General features: G+C 38.8%; 1 protein-coding gene across 1 annotated transcript; it reads left to right on the top strand.

Moving 5' to 3' along the window:
* Positions 1–757: 757 nt before the first annotated feature.
* Positions 758–16200, top strand: LOC148089172 (neuronal acetylcholine receptor subunit non-alpha-3-like). The gene is made up of 8 exons (XM_087803910.1): positions 758–5335; positions 10695–10846; positions 11919–11963; positions 12665–12774; positions 12843–13356; positions 15381–15571; positions 15631–15841; positions 15926–16200. The coding sequence occupies exons 1-8, from the start codon at positions 5272–5274 to the stop codon at positions 16058–16060; spliced, it is 1422 nt and encodes a 473-aa protein (XP_087660036.1). The 5' UTR covers positions 758–5271; the 3' UTR covers positions 16061–16200.

Raw genomic sequence — 16200 nt, 5'->3', positions numbered from 1 at the left:
AAACTATATATTTATAATAAGAAAAATATAAAATTAAACCATCATAACCTCTTTTTTTTTTTTTAAAGGAACTATTATACACAATTGGTCTCAAACTCAAATGAGGTGTTTTAAGACTTAAAAGTATTTTTTTGATTCAAAATTTATTTATATCTTTGTTGCTTTTCTATGGATTTTCGTAGTGATGTGCTTGTAAAGCTTCATAAAGCTGTGTCATGTTGTTTAGATGTCAGTAGGTGGCGCCATCAGTTTAAAAATGATGTTTCATTAGAACAGTTGTTCAAAACCAAGGAAATACTGCAGAGACCGCCATCTAGTGGACTCTGAGAATAATGACGCTGTTTCATGAAGCTTCATCAGACCATCACTTGTTTTTTGTGTGGTTTGAGTGTGAATTTTGGCCATTTTTGTGTTGTCTTTAAAATCAATGTTGCATAAATGATGTGATGATCTTTTTTTTATCGACAAAAACACTACATACTGTAGCTTTTTCTCAACAGAGAGTCTTCAAAATATTGGTCGAGCCAAAAGGCAATTGAATCGTCTGGTTATTTGTTATTGAAATGACATTTTATGGTAATGTCTCTCCTTCCTTTGCTCTGTCACACACCATCCTCCTTTAATAGCAAAAAGTGTGCTCCAGAAAATGTTGTGAGCGCTGCTGCTTCCTGTGGTAAAAGCGTTTAGATTTCCGTTTAGATTATATGAAACAAGAGGGCGTCTGCAAGCGAAATATATAACAAGGTATTTGATTTACAAGTCTCAGAATTTTAACCTTTTTTGATGCTGATGGTATAAAATAATTTGGCATTTCTTTTTTATACTTTTGTTACTGAATAAGTGCAGACAGTGTTGAAAACTGAAGTGTTGTGGATTTGCTGGTAGGATGTTGCTAAAAACAAACATTACTAGGATTGTGTTTGCTCTGACACAGAGAAAGATCAAGTATTCAAAAGTAACCACAAACGAAATCCATATGTCGCAGGTTATTTTTAGTTTAGTAGTTTCTTAAAGTTCACTTGATAGTGGAATGAAATGTTAATGTTCTTGTTCTGGCCCTCAAATTAGCCTTCTCTTGGCGACAATGTAGAAATAAATATAGGCAGAAGATTTTCACAAGTATATGAGTCCATCATTCTATTTCCCATTTAAGTGAACTCTTGAGGCGTTATAACTTTATTTTAAATACTGAAAAGGATTGATTTATTTTTTTTCACTTCAATTAAATTGCTCTGAAAGTAAGAACCAGAATTTTTAAATTGATCCTGAAAGGGACTGGCCAGTGAAGAGTTTTAAGGATCGGGGAAATGTGAGTTATTCTAGAGCTGGTTAGAATTCTTGCTGCAGAGTTTTGTATGAACTGCAGGCGAGACAGATCCTTCTTGTTTGGACACGAAAATAAACTGTCGCAATAGTCTAAACGAGAAGACACAAACTCATGGATTATAAGATCCAGATCATGTTGTGACATCCACGTTCCTAAATTAAGAGATTTTTCTCAGTTGAAGGAAACAATTTGTGGTCAGTTTTCTACAGTGTTGAACAAGATACATGTCTTTGTCAAATACAACACCCAGGTTTCTCAGGCTCAGTTTGAAAGACTCACCTTAGTCACTCAAGTACTGACTCAACCCTGGAACCTTATCACCAGGAGCAATAACTAGAGTTTCAGTTTTGTCCACATTTAGCTGCAAACTGTTTTCTGGAATATTGAAAAAAAATAGCAGCTAATAAATTATTTAAAAAAAATAGTGTAATCAAGTGTTTGGTGATGTACTTGATGTTTTGGGTTTTTATTCAGTTCAGTTTAGTTTATTTTAAAAGCCCCTAGAACTATTATAATTTATGCCCACCCTAACATTATACAAAACACTCTTTAGATGTTCTTGGTATTTTCAAGACACTTTCTTTGAAGTGACATCAGCAGATACAGTATGATATTATATAAGATGACTTGCACGAGCCAAGGCCTTAAGCTGTGTTTTGCCCACAATAATTTCCCATCAGGTATTTGCACCTTCACCACATTGGAACGATTTTCCTCTCTCTCTGTGTTTGATGGATCTACTGACTCCTTCAAGAAACATCTTAAGACATTTTTATTGGTTCAGGCTTTTCCTTGATTTTCTGAGACTCCTGTGTTGTTCTCGGTATTATCTTGATCTTTAAAGTATTAGTTTAACCCCTTGACGCCTGAATTTATTTGCAATTGTTCAAAAAAAATAATTATGTGTGTTTTTGCTTTCAAGCAGAGACTAAATTAAGTGAAGATAACATTTTTTACTGTAGAACATAAAATTATTGTAAAATTGGGTATGTCGCAAATTAGTGACAACAGGCATTAGAGGACCAAAAAATAATAAAAACACATTTCCCATCTTAAGCATGAAATTTTATTTGTTAATGCCAACATATACATTACAGTGGTAAGAAAACAACAATAACAAAAAAAGTGACTCAAGTCTTCCTCAGAAGCGTCACCTGACGTGCTGCAGACGTGTCACTAATAAGCTGCTCGTTTCTGGTCCCACTGTGTGTTCTCTGGTGCGAGGAATCCCCAGGTGTGCAGGTGCACTGAGTAAAAGCTAACACCAAGATATGCAGTACCTGAATATTCAACAACAACAACGACAACAACTAATACTATAACAACAACTTCTATAACAACGATAACTGAGCTGTTTCAATTGTGGGGTGCCTTACTCATGAAACTCCCTGAAGCAATTGTTATTTTTGTTCAGGCACAAGTGAACATTGCACTTAGAACACTTGAACACAGGGTCAGTTTTCCTTTCAAAGACATCAAAGGAATGCACCAGCCCTTTTGTGTCACAAAGCACAAATATTTTATATCCTCATTTATGTGTCTTCTTGGGGACATATTGTTTTAAACTTGATTTTCCTTTGAAAGGAACCATTTGCTCGCCAACACAGAGCATTTGCTTTTGTAGAAGAGCCTGAAATTTGGGAAGAAGGGCATCAATCAGTGACCTTATTTTGAAAAGTCTGTCATTGTTTGGTGCCATGTTGTCATTGAAATGGATGTAATGTTTTATTTCTTCCCACTCTACTCTGTATTTTTGTTCAGGAGTAGCTACACTAGGAAGCTCATCATCCTCTTCAGCAGTGAAGCTTTCCTCACTGCTGTCACCTGGTGTTTTAAAAAAAAAAACACCATTGAAAAGTGCAGACTATTCTATTTAGGTTAAGTTAGGTAGAACTTTACACAACCTGCTCTTAAAGCGACGTCCTCAAATATGTGGCTTACAACACAAAAGCTGAAAGTCTGTACAATACAATATCATAGCATTATTACTGCTATTTTCACCACCTTGTGCAGGTGTGTGTTCCTCATCAACCTCTCCACTCTAACTGAGACAGGTGTCCTCACTCTCAGCGGGTAGAACTCTGGTTTCTACAGGAGTTCTCTTACCATAAAACATTCCTGAGGAAAAATAAACGTCAAAAATTGAATTCATAAAACATGCTACATGATTACAGATTGTTACAAGAATTGCTTTTGCTATAGAAAGCGTGTGACGGCTAAAATCCATCTGAATATATTAGTGTGTACTGCGCCATTGCGCATCTGGCCATACTGATTAATTTAGCCCTTATGGACGAATGTCGCGAATTCGCGACAAACCGAAAACTTGAAATATCTTCAAAAATTATGTTCAAAACTACTTTATTTTACTTTTCCTAGTTCCACAGACAAACAATAAGCAGACGTGTATTTTTTTTTTTTTTACGGTAACTTACCTCAAACAAGACGATCCTTTCGCGCTTCCAACTTTGAATGGGTTGCGCAACACCAGGAAGAAAACACGATCGTAAACCGGACGTGGTTTTAAATGTTATTGGTCCTACGAGAAACTAGTGATTGCAAAACGTTCCTAGGTTCCTATCGAAGAGGCATGAACCAACATTAGGGAAACTCGCGCACGATCTCTGGCGCATTCTTAATGGAAGCGGTATGTCGCGAATTCGCGACAATCGGCGTTAAGGGGTTAATTGAGTATTATTTTGATTGTTAAAACGGTTGAAACTGAGTCCGTTTCCGTCGCTCCAACACGACGTCACGTCCGGGTCTTTGCTTTATGGAGAAAAAAGTTCAAATGCAGAGTGTAACGGATCGTTGGGTGCACCTTTATTCGCCGCTTCAAGTCAAACAAAGATACAAACTTTTACGGTCGATCGGACACGCTCTTTGCTGGCAGCTTTACAGGTCAATAGCTCCGGGAAAGACGGTCCAGAATGATAGAAATATCGCTATATTTAAGGCAAATTTGCGGGCCGAGAGGTCCTCCCCCTATCGCCCTATTGGTTCCCTGAAACTCACTGTGTCACGATCTCTTGTGGATAGTTCCTCCCACTTTGCTTCCTTTTCCAATCATGCAAATGACACGGGTGTGTCCCTGCTTCGTTCTTTTGATCCACGACCCAAGGTGTGAAAAGGGCAGAAAAACATGTTTGAATAACCGTTGTCGTTGACTACGTCTGTTCCAAGCTTGCCCCGAAAACAGTGTGTCAGTCTGGAGTGAAATGTTGACTGTGAATGTGTATTCAAACGTCCAAGCTCCTAGATGAAGCCAGTAACCTATACTTTATATTGTGATTATCTTTTAGCATTAATTTAAGTTTGGCGCATACGTATAGTGTGTAATAATTTCCAATCTAACATTGTTTAAGCGCTTTGTGACCCTGGTCTGGAAAAAGCGCTCTATAAATATAAATGAATTACTTACCTACCTTAGTAGATGTTTATTTTCATCTGTACAATTTGAAGTTTTTGACCGACTTTTAACTTCTCATATTCACTTGTCGATTTCTGATAAGTTAATACGACTTTTGCGACCCATATTTGACACATACAATCTATATCTCGAGCACAATGTTTGATCTTGAGTTGTAACCATTAAATAATGATTAAACACCCCAAGTTGAATTAAGAATCCACTTAAAAATCCACCTCCCACCATCCTGCAGTCAACGTTCCATATTTCCTCCCCCCCTCATCTCACCCTTCTTCTTCCTCCCCCCTCCTCGTCATTCTCCTCCACCAACATCCATCCATCCATCACCGAGACGGGACACGGGCGCGCGGAGCTGCAGGAAACAGACGGAACAAAAGAGGGGGAGGAGGAGGAGGAGAGAGAGGACGAGAAGGATCCGCCGATGCTGGTTCTGACACCGAGTGATGCTGCCGGAGCTGCGGCGGTTCGACCCGCGAGGATGATCCAGTCCCGGCTCTGATCCGTCGACGGAACCATGAAGTTGGCGGGGACGCTGCTGTGGTTCTTCTCCCTGTGGTTCGGGACCAGGTCCATGCAGGGTAAGGAATGCGACGTCGTGAGTCAAATAAATGTTGCAACTAAAGAAAAAATGGACCGTGTTTTTCTCTCTCCTCCTCTCGCTGCTACTCAATTGAAGTTCGTTTTTTTTTTTTGTTTACTTTTATCAAAAATGAGTCCAAAAAAGAGGATCTTGTCGTAGAAAAAAAAGCGATAGAATCATTCGAATTTGGTGTTTTGAAGCGTGTTAACGTGACATGGCTGAGCAGTAAAATAGAACACGGTTCATTCTATAGGAGGCAATACAATCACAGCTTAAAAAATAAAATAAAATAAGAAATTCGTCTAATATTTGCAAATAAATTAAGAAAAACATGCTGTCTTTGATCAGTACATCATTTTATACTTAAGTAGCGGAGACTATACCTTGTTTTACCCCCCCCCACCCCCACAAAATGAAGCTAGATTTCAAGTATGCAAAAAATAAGAATTCACTAAGTACTGAGATTGATCAAATGTAATCACTCATAGGAGCACAGACCTCTGCCAAGCAGCTCCCCTTACCTCTAATGTCAGTTTCACCTATAACAGAGTTAGCAATCTTGCTTCAGGACCCCTGAAGATGTTTTTTAAAAAAAGGGAAAAAAAACAACGATTGAGCCATTGGCAATATTAAAAAAAAAAAAATGTTTAAAGGTGGTTTTGTATACAGAGACATGTCTTTTAAAAAAATGAATTTCTTGGCTGAGAAAAATACAAAGAATAGAATAAAATATTGAGTACATTTTAATGTTTTTTTTATTAAGTTAAATTAAAAAAAAGAAGCTTCTTTTAAAATGAAATGTAATATTAAAAATAAATAAAAGTATCAGTGAAGTTTAATTCTTCCTCTCAAGATGCAGTAACTCTCATCATGACCATGTTTGAATTATTACTTTATAAAGTACTCCCCTGTCGGAAATCTGGGCGAACGAGAGGTTAGGAGAGCGCAGTCCATTATGACGTAACAATAGGCTTCACTCTTCCTCCAGCCAGCTGTAATCACGCCACGCTTTGTTTATACAACGAGTCCCTTGGAAGTGGAGACTTCCTGAATTGATGATGCACAGTGACAAATATTCATGCTTGACCAATCACAGCAGAGTGGGTGTGGTTATGTAAACACCTTTTTTAGTGGGCGTGGCTTAAGCACATTTTGAACAAACAGACAAATACTGATGATACAATAGAGTCACAACATCTATTTAAGACAAACTTAAATCTACACGTTATTTGGCCTTTAAATGTGTGGAGGAATTTTTATTCATTTTTATTTTCATGCCACTCAGAAAAAACTGTTATTGGGCACAGATGGTGGCTGCTGATTCCACCGCTGTGTCCCCAAACATGTGCTGTGGTTTCATGACACAAGAATCTCTGGCACGAAAATAAAAACACAAACTCTCAGTTTTTATGTTTTGCCACATGAAGCCAACACTCTTCTCAAGCTCTTGAGCCTAGTAAAAAAAAAAAAAATCAATGTTGTCCTTCACCTCTGCTCTCAAACCACTCAGCAAACTGGATATCTCAGAAGTGCTTGAATGGAAGCAAGGCCTCCTTCTTCCTGTGCTGATCGATGAGTGTATCAAAGCCTCATTTCCAGTCTTTGAAAATAAGTGGATTAGCAGTGATGCAATGATGCAACAGAAAGAAGAAGAAGTGGAAAGATCATGCGAGGATAATCTACAACACGGTGGTTCCTTCAGAGAGGACCTGGGCAAATGACTACAGGGTTTTCGTTTTAGGACTTTTGGCATTAGTTGACACTCAACATGTTTAAACCCTTGTTTTATCTCAGTGTAAAAGTGACCCGAAGGAAAATAGTGCAGAGACCGCCATCTAGTGGACTCTAAACATAATGACACTGCTTCATGAAGCGTCATTAGACCATCCCTACTGAAAGGTCATTAATCTTGACCCAAAGACAACAAAAGAGATATTGCAAACACAATTGTTTTTTTGGGTTTTTTTCGGGTCACCTTGACCCTGAGGTAACACCAGGGTTAAGGGAGAATTTAAGAAAATGTTAGAAAATAATTCCTTTATATGAGATTTAAAAAAAAGTATAATCATTTAAAATAAAATTATAACTGAAGAATATTTTGCTTTACTTTATTACTTTACTTTATATTTTCTTATCCTTCATTTTTGAGAACGTGAGCATAACAAATCAAAATGTGTTTACGTTTCAGATATGAGAAAGTGTTACAGAAATGGTTGCCACAGAGAAGAAAACGAGTCAAAGAAACATCAGAGAAATAGACAAAGTTCTCGCGCTACGTTTTGTTTTACCTTACCTTACCTTACCTTACACATCCTCTTAAATAGTTGACAATAAGGAGAAACTAGGGGTGTCAGCGTCAAAACCTATAAGTGGTTACAAGGATATTGAAAACGTAAAATCAAAAACATTTTACATGTTTTTTTTTTCTAAAAAGCACAGTAAAATGAAGGAATTTTTTCATACTTGGTGAAATTGTGATGTGTAGAGTGAAGGAGGTCCACTGATAAAACTCTTCTTTTCCTAATAATAAAGGGATATAAGAGTATCTTGCAAAGACCAGCCACACATTCCTGAGGTCACCAAACTCCAAAAATATACTCTAACATTTTATAGGTTTGCTTATTCAATTCAACTCAATTTTATTTAAAGGGTCTTATCTTAACAAAGTTATCTCAAGACACTTTAAAGTTGAAGCAATAATATAGTGGAGAAAGGAAAAACAGATCACAGCAACTCAATAAAGAGTAGAGTGTGGCGTTGGCGAGGAAAAACTTCCTTTTCGAAGGCAGAAACCTCGAGCAGAACCAGACTGATTGTTGACTGCCTCCTGCTGTGAGCAGCTGGGAGGAAGGATAAGGGGTTAGACAGATGGATGGAGAGAAGAGTGAGGGAGGATACAGTGAGAGAAAAGAAGAGAACCATAGAAGAGTCCATGGAGGTGATGGAGAGAACTCTGGATGACACAAAAAGGTCAAGCTGCAACTAATCCGTGACTTTTCTTCCTCCTCAGTATTTGTTTGTCTTCTCTTGCCTGCCCTAGTTTAACTTCCCACTTCTGCACCGACCTCACCTCGCACTTCAGGGAGTTGCTGTGAGCCTCACTCATTGCTTATCCTCCTGCGTCTGCTCTCATCGCCCACAGCTGGAGAGTTCGCTGATTCCAACTTTTTGTCTTCTACCTTCAGAGCATCATGTCTAAACCCGATGCGTCGTTTAAGATTTTAAGCAATGTAAAAAAAAAGTTGACTTTAATTGTTGATAAAATGTGAGTTTTTAGACGTAGATTTATTTAAATACTGACGGCAAATTCACAAACATTATTACTACTTGGATGATAGTTTGCCACAAAACTGTAGATTAGTTTTGTCTTCTCCAAAGTAGTTTGTACATTTTTAAATAGTTTTTGTAGTTTATAATGGGAATGAAAAGATGAAATGTGATATTTGTCGAATAGCTATTGTGAAAAGAAAGGGTCAAGAATCTGAGACATAAATGACCATGCAAGATGGGACCGTAGATTCCTTTTTTGAGCATTGCCTTAATCTAATGGCAAAGTTTACATAGCAGAACACAATAAAAACTGGTAAATGCATCAGAAAAAAATAATTTAAAAAGCTCATAACTACACTAAGCTGAAAGCTGCGTATTTTTTTTTTAATTCAATTAATTTTAATTTTTTTTTGCTGTGTAATTTGATTGTTTTCTAAAAACAACATCATTTGAATACCATTAATCAATTCTTGGGACAGCATCTGACTCTTGCAAAACAGTGAAAAAGAAAAGCATAGTTTAAGGTATATGAAACCTTCGTAGAACCAGGTAACAAAATGTATTTCTTTTTTTGGTCCTTTGATCAAGATTTTCTAATTGTGTTTTTATTTTTTATTTATTATCCTTTTTGTTTTACAATCAATAAGGAGGAAGGTCTCAACAAAAGCCTTCTGAAAACAAAAATGCACATGCTGTATCTGGCAACGGCTCAAACGGAGTTTCCACAACATTGCATTTTATTGACACTGGGGGGAGACAGAAACCATCTTTCCAATCTTACGTATCGCGTATTTAACACTGTTTGTGTTGAGTTTCTGTTGCTGTAATGTGTTCATCAACATCAGGATTTCCTCACTGATCCAGATAACAATGTTTTTTAAACCCCAAGGGTGAAGTCTAATGTCCACTCTTTCTATTTTACACTGTATAAGTGGTTGGTGCCATCATCTCCATATATATAGCAAGCTAGGGTTAGCGTTTGCTCTTACATTTAGGATTTGTAAACCCCTGTGGGGTCAGAATAAAAGCTTCCCAGAATATTGAGGTGAAAACCTTGAATATTTTCAACACATCTGTTGGAATTCCATACAGTAAAACAATGATGATTTGGCAGTTTACCAGGGAGGATACGTCCAGACGTCTGGAAGCTCAAATTGAAAACATCACGGTGTGTTTTCTATAACCGTGTCCCCCAGGAGCCCGATGTCTCCCAGCTGTCTGCACACACACACAGGTTTTCGTGCTGCTCAGCAGAAAGCATCGCTCTCTCGCCGACTATCCTGTCTCGCGCTCGGCTGCACCGAGCGAGCGCCCTGAGCTCCCCCCACGTCCTCCCCCGTCCCGGTGGCATTTGTGCTGTCTGAGTTGATCACGTCCACATGATCATTTGTCAACCTTGCGAGTTCCCGTGCCTTCAGTTGGCCATGACCCAGTGACAGATTGTGAACCGACAGCGTCTGTTTGTGTATCCGATGACAACATGGGAGGTTCTGTCTTGTGCTGTTACCATCAATCCTACTATCATACGTCAACACGACTTACACCTTATGTGTTTTATCATAGCACGCGAATAAAGAGTGCGTTTGATTTTGATTAGTGCTGTCCTTGAGAGTACCCTGAGGTCACTTTTCCCTGGTCCAAATCTCAGGCTTAAAATGGACCACGATCGACCTCAAAAATGTTGGCACCCCACCCTAAGTTCTGGATCTGAAAAGTAGTGATGAAGCATCATGAAGCAGTGTCAGGTTTTTTATAGGTCAGTAGGTGGCGCCTTCAGTTTAAAATTGATGTTTCATTAGAACAGTTGTTTAAAACAAAGGAAAATAGTGCAGAGACCGCCATCTAGTGGACTCTGAAAATGATGACACTGCTTCATGAAGCTTCATCAGACCATCACTAGTTAGCTACGCTCGCTGACTGCAGTGCCAACTACTGTTACTTTAGTGTTTTTGCATGTTGGGCAAATGGAAAAAAATGGGAAGGGGGAAATATTTAATAGCACATTAGCATAGTACAATCCCCTTTGAATACAGGTCAACTTTTGACGTTCGAGATTTTAAAATGTCGTTCAATTTGTCTTCAAACAGATCAGGATGACTCGGTGTCGCTCGCAGCGATGGAAGACAGCCTTTTGAAGAACTTGTTTCTGGGATACCAGAAGTGGGTCCGACCGGTACAGCACGCGAACGACACAATCACGGTGAACTTTGGACTGAAGATCTCGCAGCTGGTTGACGTGGTGAGGACATTTCACACGGAGCATAAGACTTCAGCAAGCTCCGAGTGTCTGATGAGAAAGCGGTTGAAGACTGATTATTCCTAGTAGGAAACTGACATATTATTGTCTACTTATTTTAAGTTGTATTGCAAATATAACTTTTGCTTTTTATTCTTTTCATTTATCCTTTTGTGAGTATTTTTCTACCCCAACTAAATCAAAATGAAGTACTTTATTGATAAAAACACACACACTATTTATACGATGTAGCTTCATGAACTGGTATCATGTTGTTTAGAGGTCAGTAGGTGGCGCCATCAGTTAAAAAATGATGTGTTTTTTCATTAGAACAGTTCTTCAAAACAAAGAAAAATAGTGCAGACACCGTCATCTAGTGGACTCTGAAAATAATGACACTGCTTCATGAAGTTTCATCAAACCACCACTAGGGTTTGGCAATGGTGCAACAAAGCATTTACACTTTTTTGACACCGAAGGGAGCCAGAAGTAATCTTTTTAATCAAACAAAAAAAGTAATCATTGTTTGAATTATATTGTTTATAATGAATGCATCTTCATGCAATATATTATTATTATAATTTACCCAACCATAGTTCCTACTAGAGTACATTTATATAATACATGTTTTGCAATTTTTGAATTAAGAATCAATAAATAAAATGTATGTAGAAATAAAATAACATGTCATTTTTTTAAGATTTAAGGGCCTATTTATAACACCATAGCATAATCTCACAGTTCATTGTTGCTTAACTGAAAACCAAAAAAAAAATCAAAAGGGTTCATTCTTTGAAGACAAAATTGTCATGGCCATTTTAGGCAGAAAAAGAATTATGCTTTATTTTCTCTGTCAGGCACTTGTGCTGAATACTTGTTGATAAGAGCTTCTCTTGATTCCACTTGATCAATACAACAGGGTTGTTATTAAAAAGTGAAGAATTTAATCATCAAAATAAATAACTAGATACTTGACTGCTGGTGTTTGTTTATCTTATTCAAACAGTTTGTTTTCTTTCATAATGAGTACTTACTGACAGACATTAAAATCCAAGTGTTTTTTTCTTTCTTTCAGGATGAGAAGAACCAGCTGATGACAACAAATGTCTGGCTCTGGCAGGTAAAAATGAACAATGATTAGGCACTCGAAGATTGAAGACATCTGCCAAGCAGCTCATTTACAGCCATAGTGTAGCTTTCACCAAAATCCTACATTTAAAGCTTCTTGAATAGGACGTCCAACATTCAGAATTCCTAAAAACACACTAGGTTAACATCTCCAGGGTTAGGAGTAGTGATGTGCTGATGAAGCTTCATGAAACAGTGTCATGTTGTTTAGAGGTCAGTAAAAATTATGTTATGTTTCATTAGAACAGGTGTTGAAAACAAAAGAAAATAGTGCAGAGACCGCCATCTAGTGGACTCTCAAAATAATGGCACTGCTTCATGAAGCTTCATCAGACCATCACTAGTTAGCTACGCTCGCTGACTGCACTGCCAACTACTGTTCCTTTAGTGTTTTTGTGTGAGGGGCAAACGAAAAAAATCGGAAGGGGGAAACATTTAAAAGCACATTAGCACAGTACAATCCACAAGGAGGGAACCCCAGGACCATTGTGCTACCAAGTGGTTAGAGGGGGAGATTTAAATGGCAGTGGACGACAGTGTTAAGTTTGTAAGTAGCTTCCTGTAACTAAAGGGAACACAAAACAAACCCTGGAAGTAGAGTTAAAAGAAAAAGTAGTGAATTCCAATGGAAATAATTATCGATGTCTGACTACAAGTTAAATTAAAAGGTTTTAAATGTCACGTTGTTTTCAGGAATGGGTTGACGTGAAGCTTAAGTGGAACCCTGACGACTACAAAGGAATCACTTCCATACGAGTGCCTTCAGAGACAATATGGCTTCCGGACATCGTCCTCTACGAGAAGTGAGTGCAACTGGTATGTTTGTTGGGAATCAAAGTTCTTCTTAACCACCTGCTACTCGTGGCTTCAGTGCCGACGGACGGTTCGAAGGCTCTCTGATGACCAAAGCCATCGTGCGCTGGGACGGCACCATCACGTGGACGCCACCTGCCAGCTACAAGTCCTCCTGCAACATGGACGTCACCTTCTTCCCTTTCGATCGCCAAAACTGCTCCATGAAGTTCGGGTCGTGGACCTACGACGGGAACATGGTGGATCTGGTTCTAGTGGATCACTACGTGGATCGTAAAGACTTCTTCGACAACGGCGAGTGGGAGATTCTGAACGCGACAGGAGGGAAGGGAAGCAGGAGGGATGGTATCTACTGGTACCCCTTTGTCACCTACTCCTTCATCCTCAAGAGGCTGCCCTTGTTCTACACCCTCTTCCTCATCATCCCGTGCCTCGGCCTCTCCTTCCTCACCGTCCTGGTGTTCTATCTGCCGTCGGACGAAGGCGAGAAGCTTTCGCTGTCTACCTCAGTACTGGTGTCGCTCACTGTGTTCCTCCTGGTCATAGAGGAAATCATCCCGTCGTCCTCCAAGGTGCTTTTGTCTAACTCCGCCTTTCAACCGGTTATTAAACATTTGGATACGGTTTTTAATTACACATCTAAATCACCCGCAGCTTAAACTGCCTGAACGGTTCCCAAGCAACCGATTCACAAACATCATTGGAACGACAGAAGGTTATAGGAGATTAAAATGTGGAACTTTTAAATCAAAGTTCTCACCTACGATTCAAATAAACCCAAACTATCCTCTTCTCAAGTCAAGGATTCCAGCGTTGAAAACTTAAAACGTTTCAAAATATCTGCGGTTCTCCTAAATCGTCTGAAGCTGATGTTGTGAATGATGAAGAATTTAATTGTAAGTATAGTCCACTGGCTGGCTGTCCAGGGTGTCCCCTTTCTCAGACTTTCATAGCTGCGTTTAGCCAACTCAGAAATGATCAAATCCTAAAACAGGGGTGTTGAAACCCTTTAGCCATTGAGGTCGTGGACTAAACAAAATTCATATTGACCAAGAAGTATATGTTTGATTGTGATGATGTCATTTCAGTCTTGAATGCTAAATTGATTTTTATGATCTTCTGTCCATCTTTATCAAACACTGACCCGGAGAATTAGGTAAAATAATCTACTTTGAATTTGAACCAACCGCCCAGCTGGATCTTTAAATGTTTTTGACATGCATGTTTTCAAAACTATTTTATCTCCTTAAAGCTTTTATAAAATATTTATATATGGAAAAGCCAGAACTGTTACAGTAGGACCGCCAGTACAACACTGCAGAAAACTGACCAAAAACTGTTTCCTTCTACTGAGAAAAATCTCTACACTTAGGAAAATGGTGTCACAACACAATTTAGAGTTTTTAATCCATGTGGTTTTCTCTTCTCGTTTGGACTATTGTAAAAGTTTATTTTCGTGTCTAAACAAGAAGGAGCTGTCTCGCCGGCATTTAATACAAAACTCTGCATTAAGAATTCTGACCCGCTCTAGTAGAAGAACTCACATTTCTCCTATGCTTAAAACTCTTCACTGGCTGCCAGTTTCTTTCAGGATCCATTTTAAAATTCTGGTTCTTACTTTCAGATCTATTCATGGTCAGACTCCTCCTTACATCAGTGATCTGATCCAGCCTTACACCCCAGCTCGGGCTCTGAGGTCTGTGGATCAGAATCTGCTGATGGTTCCTGAACATGGTTCAGGACCAGAGGATCGAAATCCTTCCAGAGTGTTGCTCCTAAGCTTTGGAACGATCTTCCTCTCTCTTTGCACTTGATGGAGTTTACTGACTCCTTCAAGAAACATCTTACAGACACTTTTATTTGTGCAGGCTTTTTCCTACTTATCTTGGAGCTCATATGATTGTCTCTATGTTGTCTATGTTGTCTTGGCCTTTTAGAGTTTTTTAAATCTGTATTTATTTTTAACTGTGTATTGCTTTTAATTGTTCAAGCGCTTTGTGACCCTGGACTAGAAAGGCGCTTTACAAATAACTGTTATTTATGAACTTACTTACCACCCAAACATAAACCAGATTTGCCTGCACCAGGCTTCAGAGGAGAATAACTCACAAAATATTTGTTTGGTTAAGAACATCCAAGCACAAGTGAGAGCGAAAAATGAGATGTTTTTACGTACAGCTTGCATATAAATGGGGGGGAAATCCACTGAACGCATTCAGCTGCAGAAATGAGTTCACTGACAGGAAGTTGGTGATAAGTTTAGATAAGAAAATGTCAGTTGTGGCAGTAGGAAATTTGATTATTGCAAGAAGTAAAAGTTGTAAAAAATATCTCCCTAGTTTGCTTCTTAGTACAATTTAAACTGTAATAAAATCCCCACTGATGCTCAAAACAGTATTTTCTGTTAATAGGTTCCCTAACTTTTAATAGATTTACATAAATATAAAATTGTACATAACATAACATAAAGCTTACATCTTCCCAACAACATGCCAAAAGTCAGAACAATGAGTGATGATGTTTCATTTGATTTAAAAGTTTAAAAGAAGAATATTTCGCTTTCATTTTACCCACAACTAAACCATCTTGGTCTCAGGTGATCCCGCTGATCGGAGAGTACCTGCTGTTCATCATGATCTTCGTCACGTTCTCCATCATCGTCACCGTGTTCGTCATCAACGTTCACCACCGCTCCTCGGCCACCTACCACCCCATGGCACCCTGGGTAAAGAGCCTGTTCCTGCAGAGGCTCCCCCGGCTGCTGTGCATGAGGGGCCACACCGACAGGTACCCGGTACACACAAATAGAAAACCAAAGCTTTTTTCTGAAACATTTTCTTATTAAGATTCCACTTCCCGGACATGGAGATGCGCAGCCCGGAGATGAAGCAGAAGAAAGGAGCAGGCAAGAGAGGACTTCACGGTCCTGGCCAGCAGAGGGGGCCTCTGGGAGGAAAAGAGGATGAGAACCAGGCCTGGCTCGCCATGTTGGAGAAAGCTACAAGTTCTGTTCGCTACATCAGCCGCCACATCAAAAAGGAGCATTTTATTCAAGAGGTATTTAAGAGATACATTTATTAATATTATTTTTAATATTATTTATGTATTCAGTGTATATCCCTCTTTCTCTTTTTTTTTAAGGTGGTGCAGGATTGGAAGTTTGTGGCACAAGTACTGGACAGAATTTTCCTGTGGGCCTTCCTCACCGTGTCAATCTTAGGAACCGTCCTCATCTTCACCCCTGCTCTGCAGATGTACTTCAGCTCGCCGCAGTGATCAAAACTGGTTCATATCACTTCAATTAAAACATGTATTTCCTTTTTACCTCCGACTGTTAGGATGCAAACAAACTCAAAGCAATAATCAAGATATTCTAGCGTGTTGTATTTATAAAAAAATGTTTATGTGCCATTGTT

The sequence above is a fragment of the Callionymus lyra genome, chromosome 1 (genome assembly GCF_982586985.1).
Source record: "Callionymus lyra chromosome 1, fCalLyr1.hap1.1, whole genome shotgun sequence".
Taxonomy (NCBI): Eukaryota; Metazoa; Chordata; class Actinopteri; order Syngnathiformes; family Callionymidae; genus Callionymus; species Callionymus lyra.
The sequence above is the reverse complement of the archived record's forward strand: the minus strand, read 5'-3'. Positions and strand labels throughout refer to the sequence as shown.

Bases quoted from the DNA above. Each gene is read 5' to 3' on its own strand.
- LOC148089172 (XM_087803910.1), top strand. From the start codon at position 5,272: ATGAAGTTGGCGGGGACGCTGCTGTGGTTCTTCTCCCTGTGGTTCGGG. The intron at 15,572-15,630 runs GTACCCGGTACA...TTTCTTATTAAG, and splicing joins ATGAGGGGCCACACCGACAG to ATTCCACTTCCCGGACATGG. The intron at 15,842-15,925 runs GTATTTAAGAGA...TTTTTTTTTAAG, and splicing joins AGGAGCATTTTATTCAAGAG to GTGGTGCAGGATTGGAAGTT.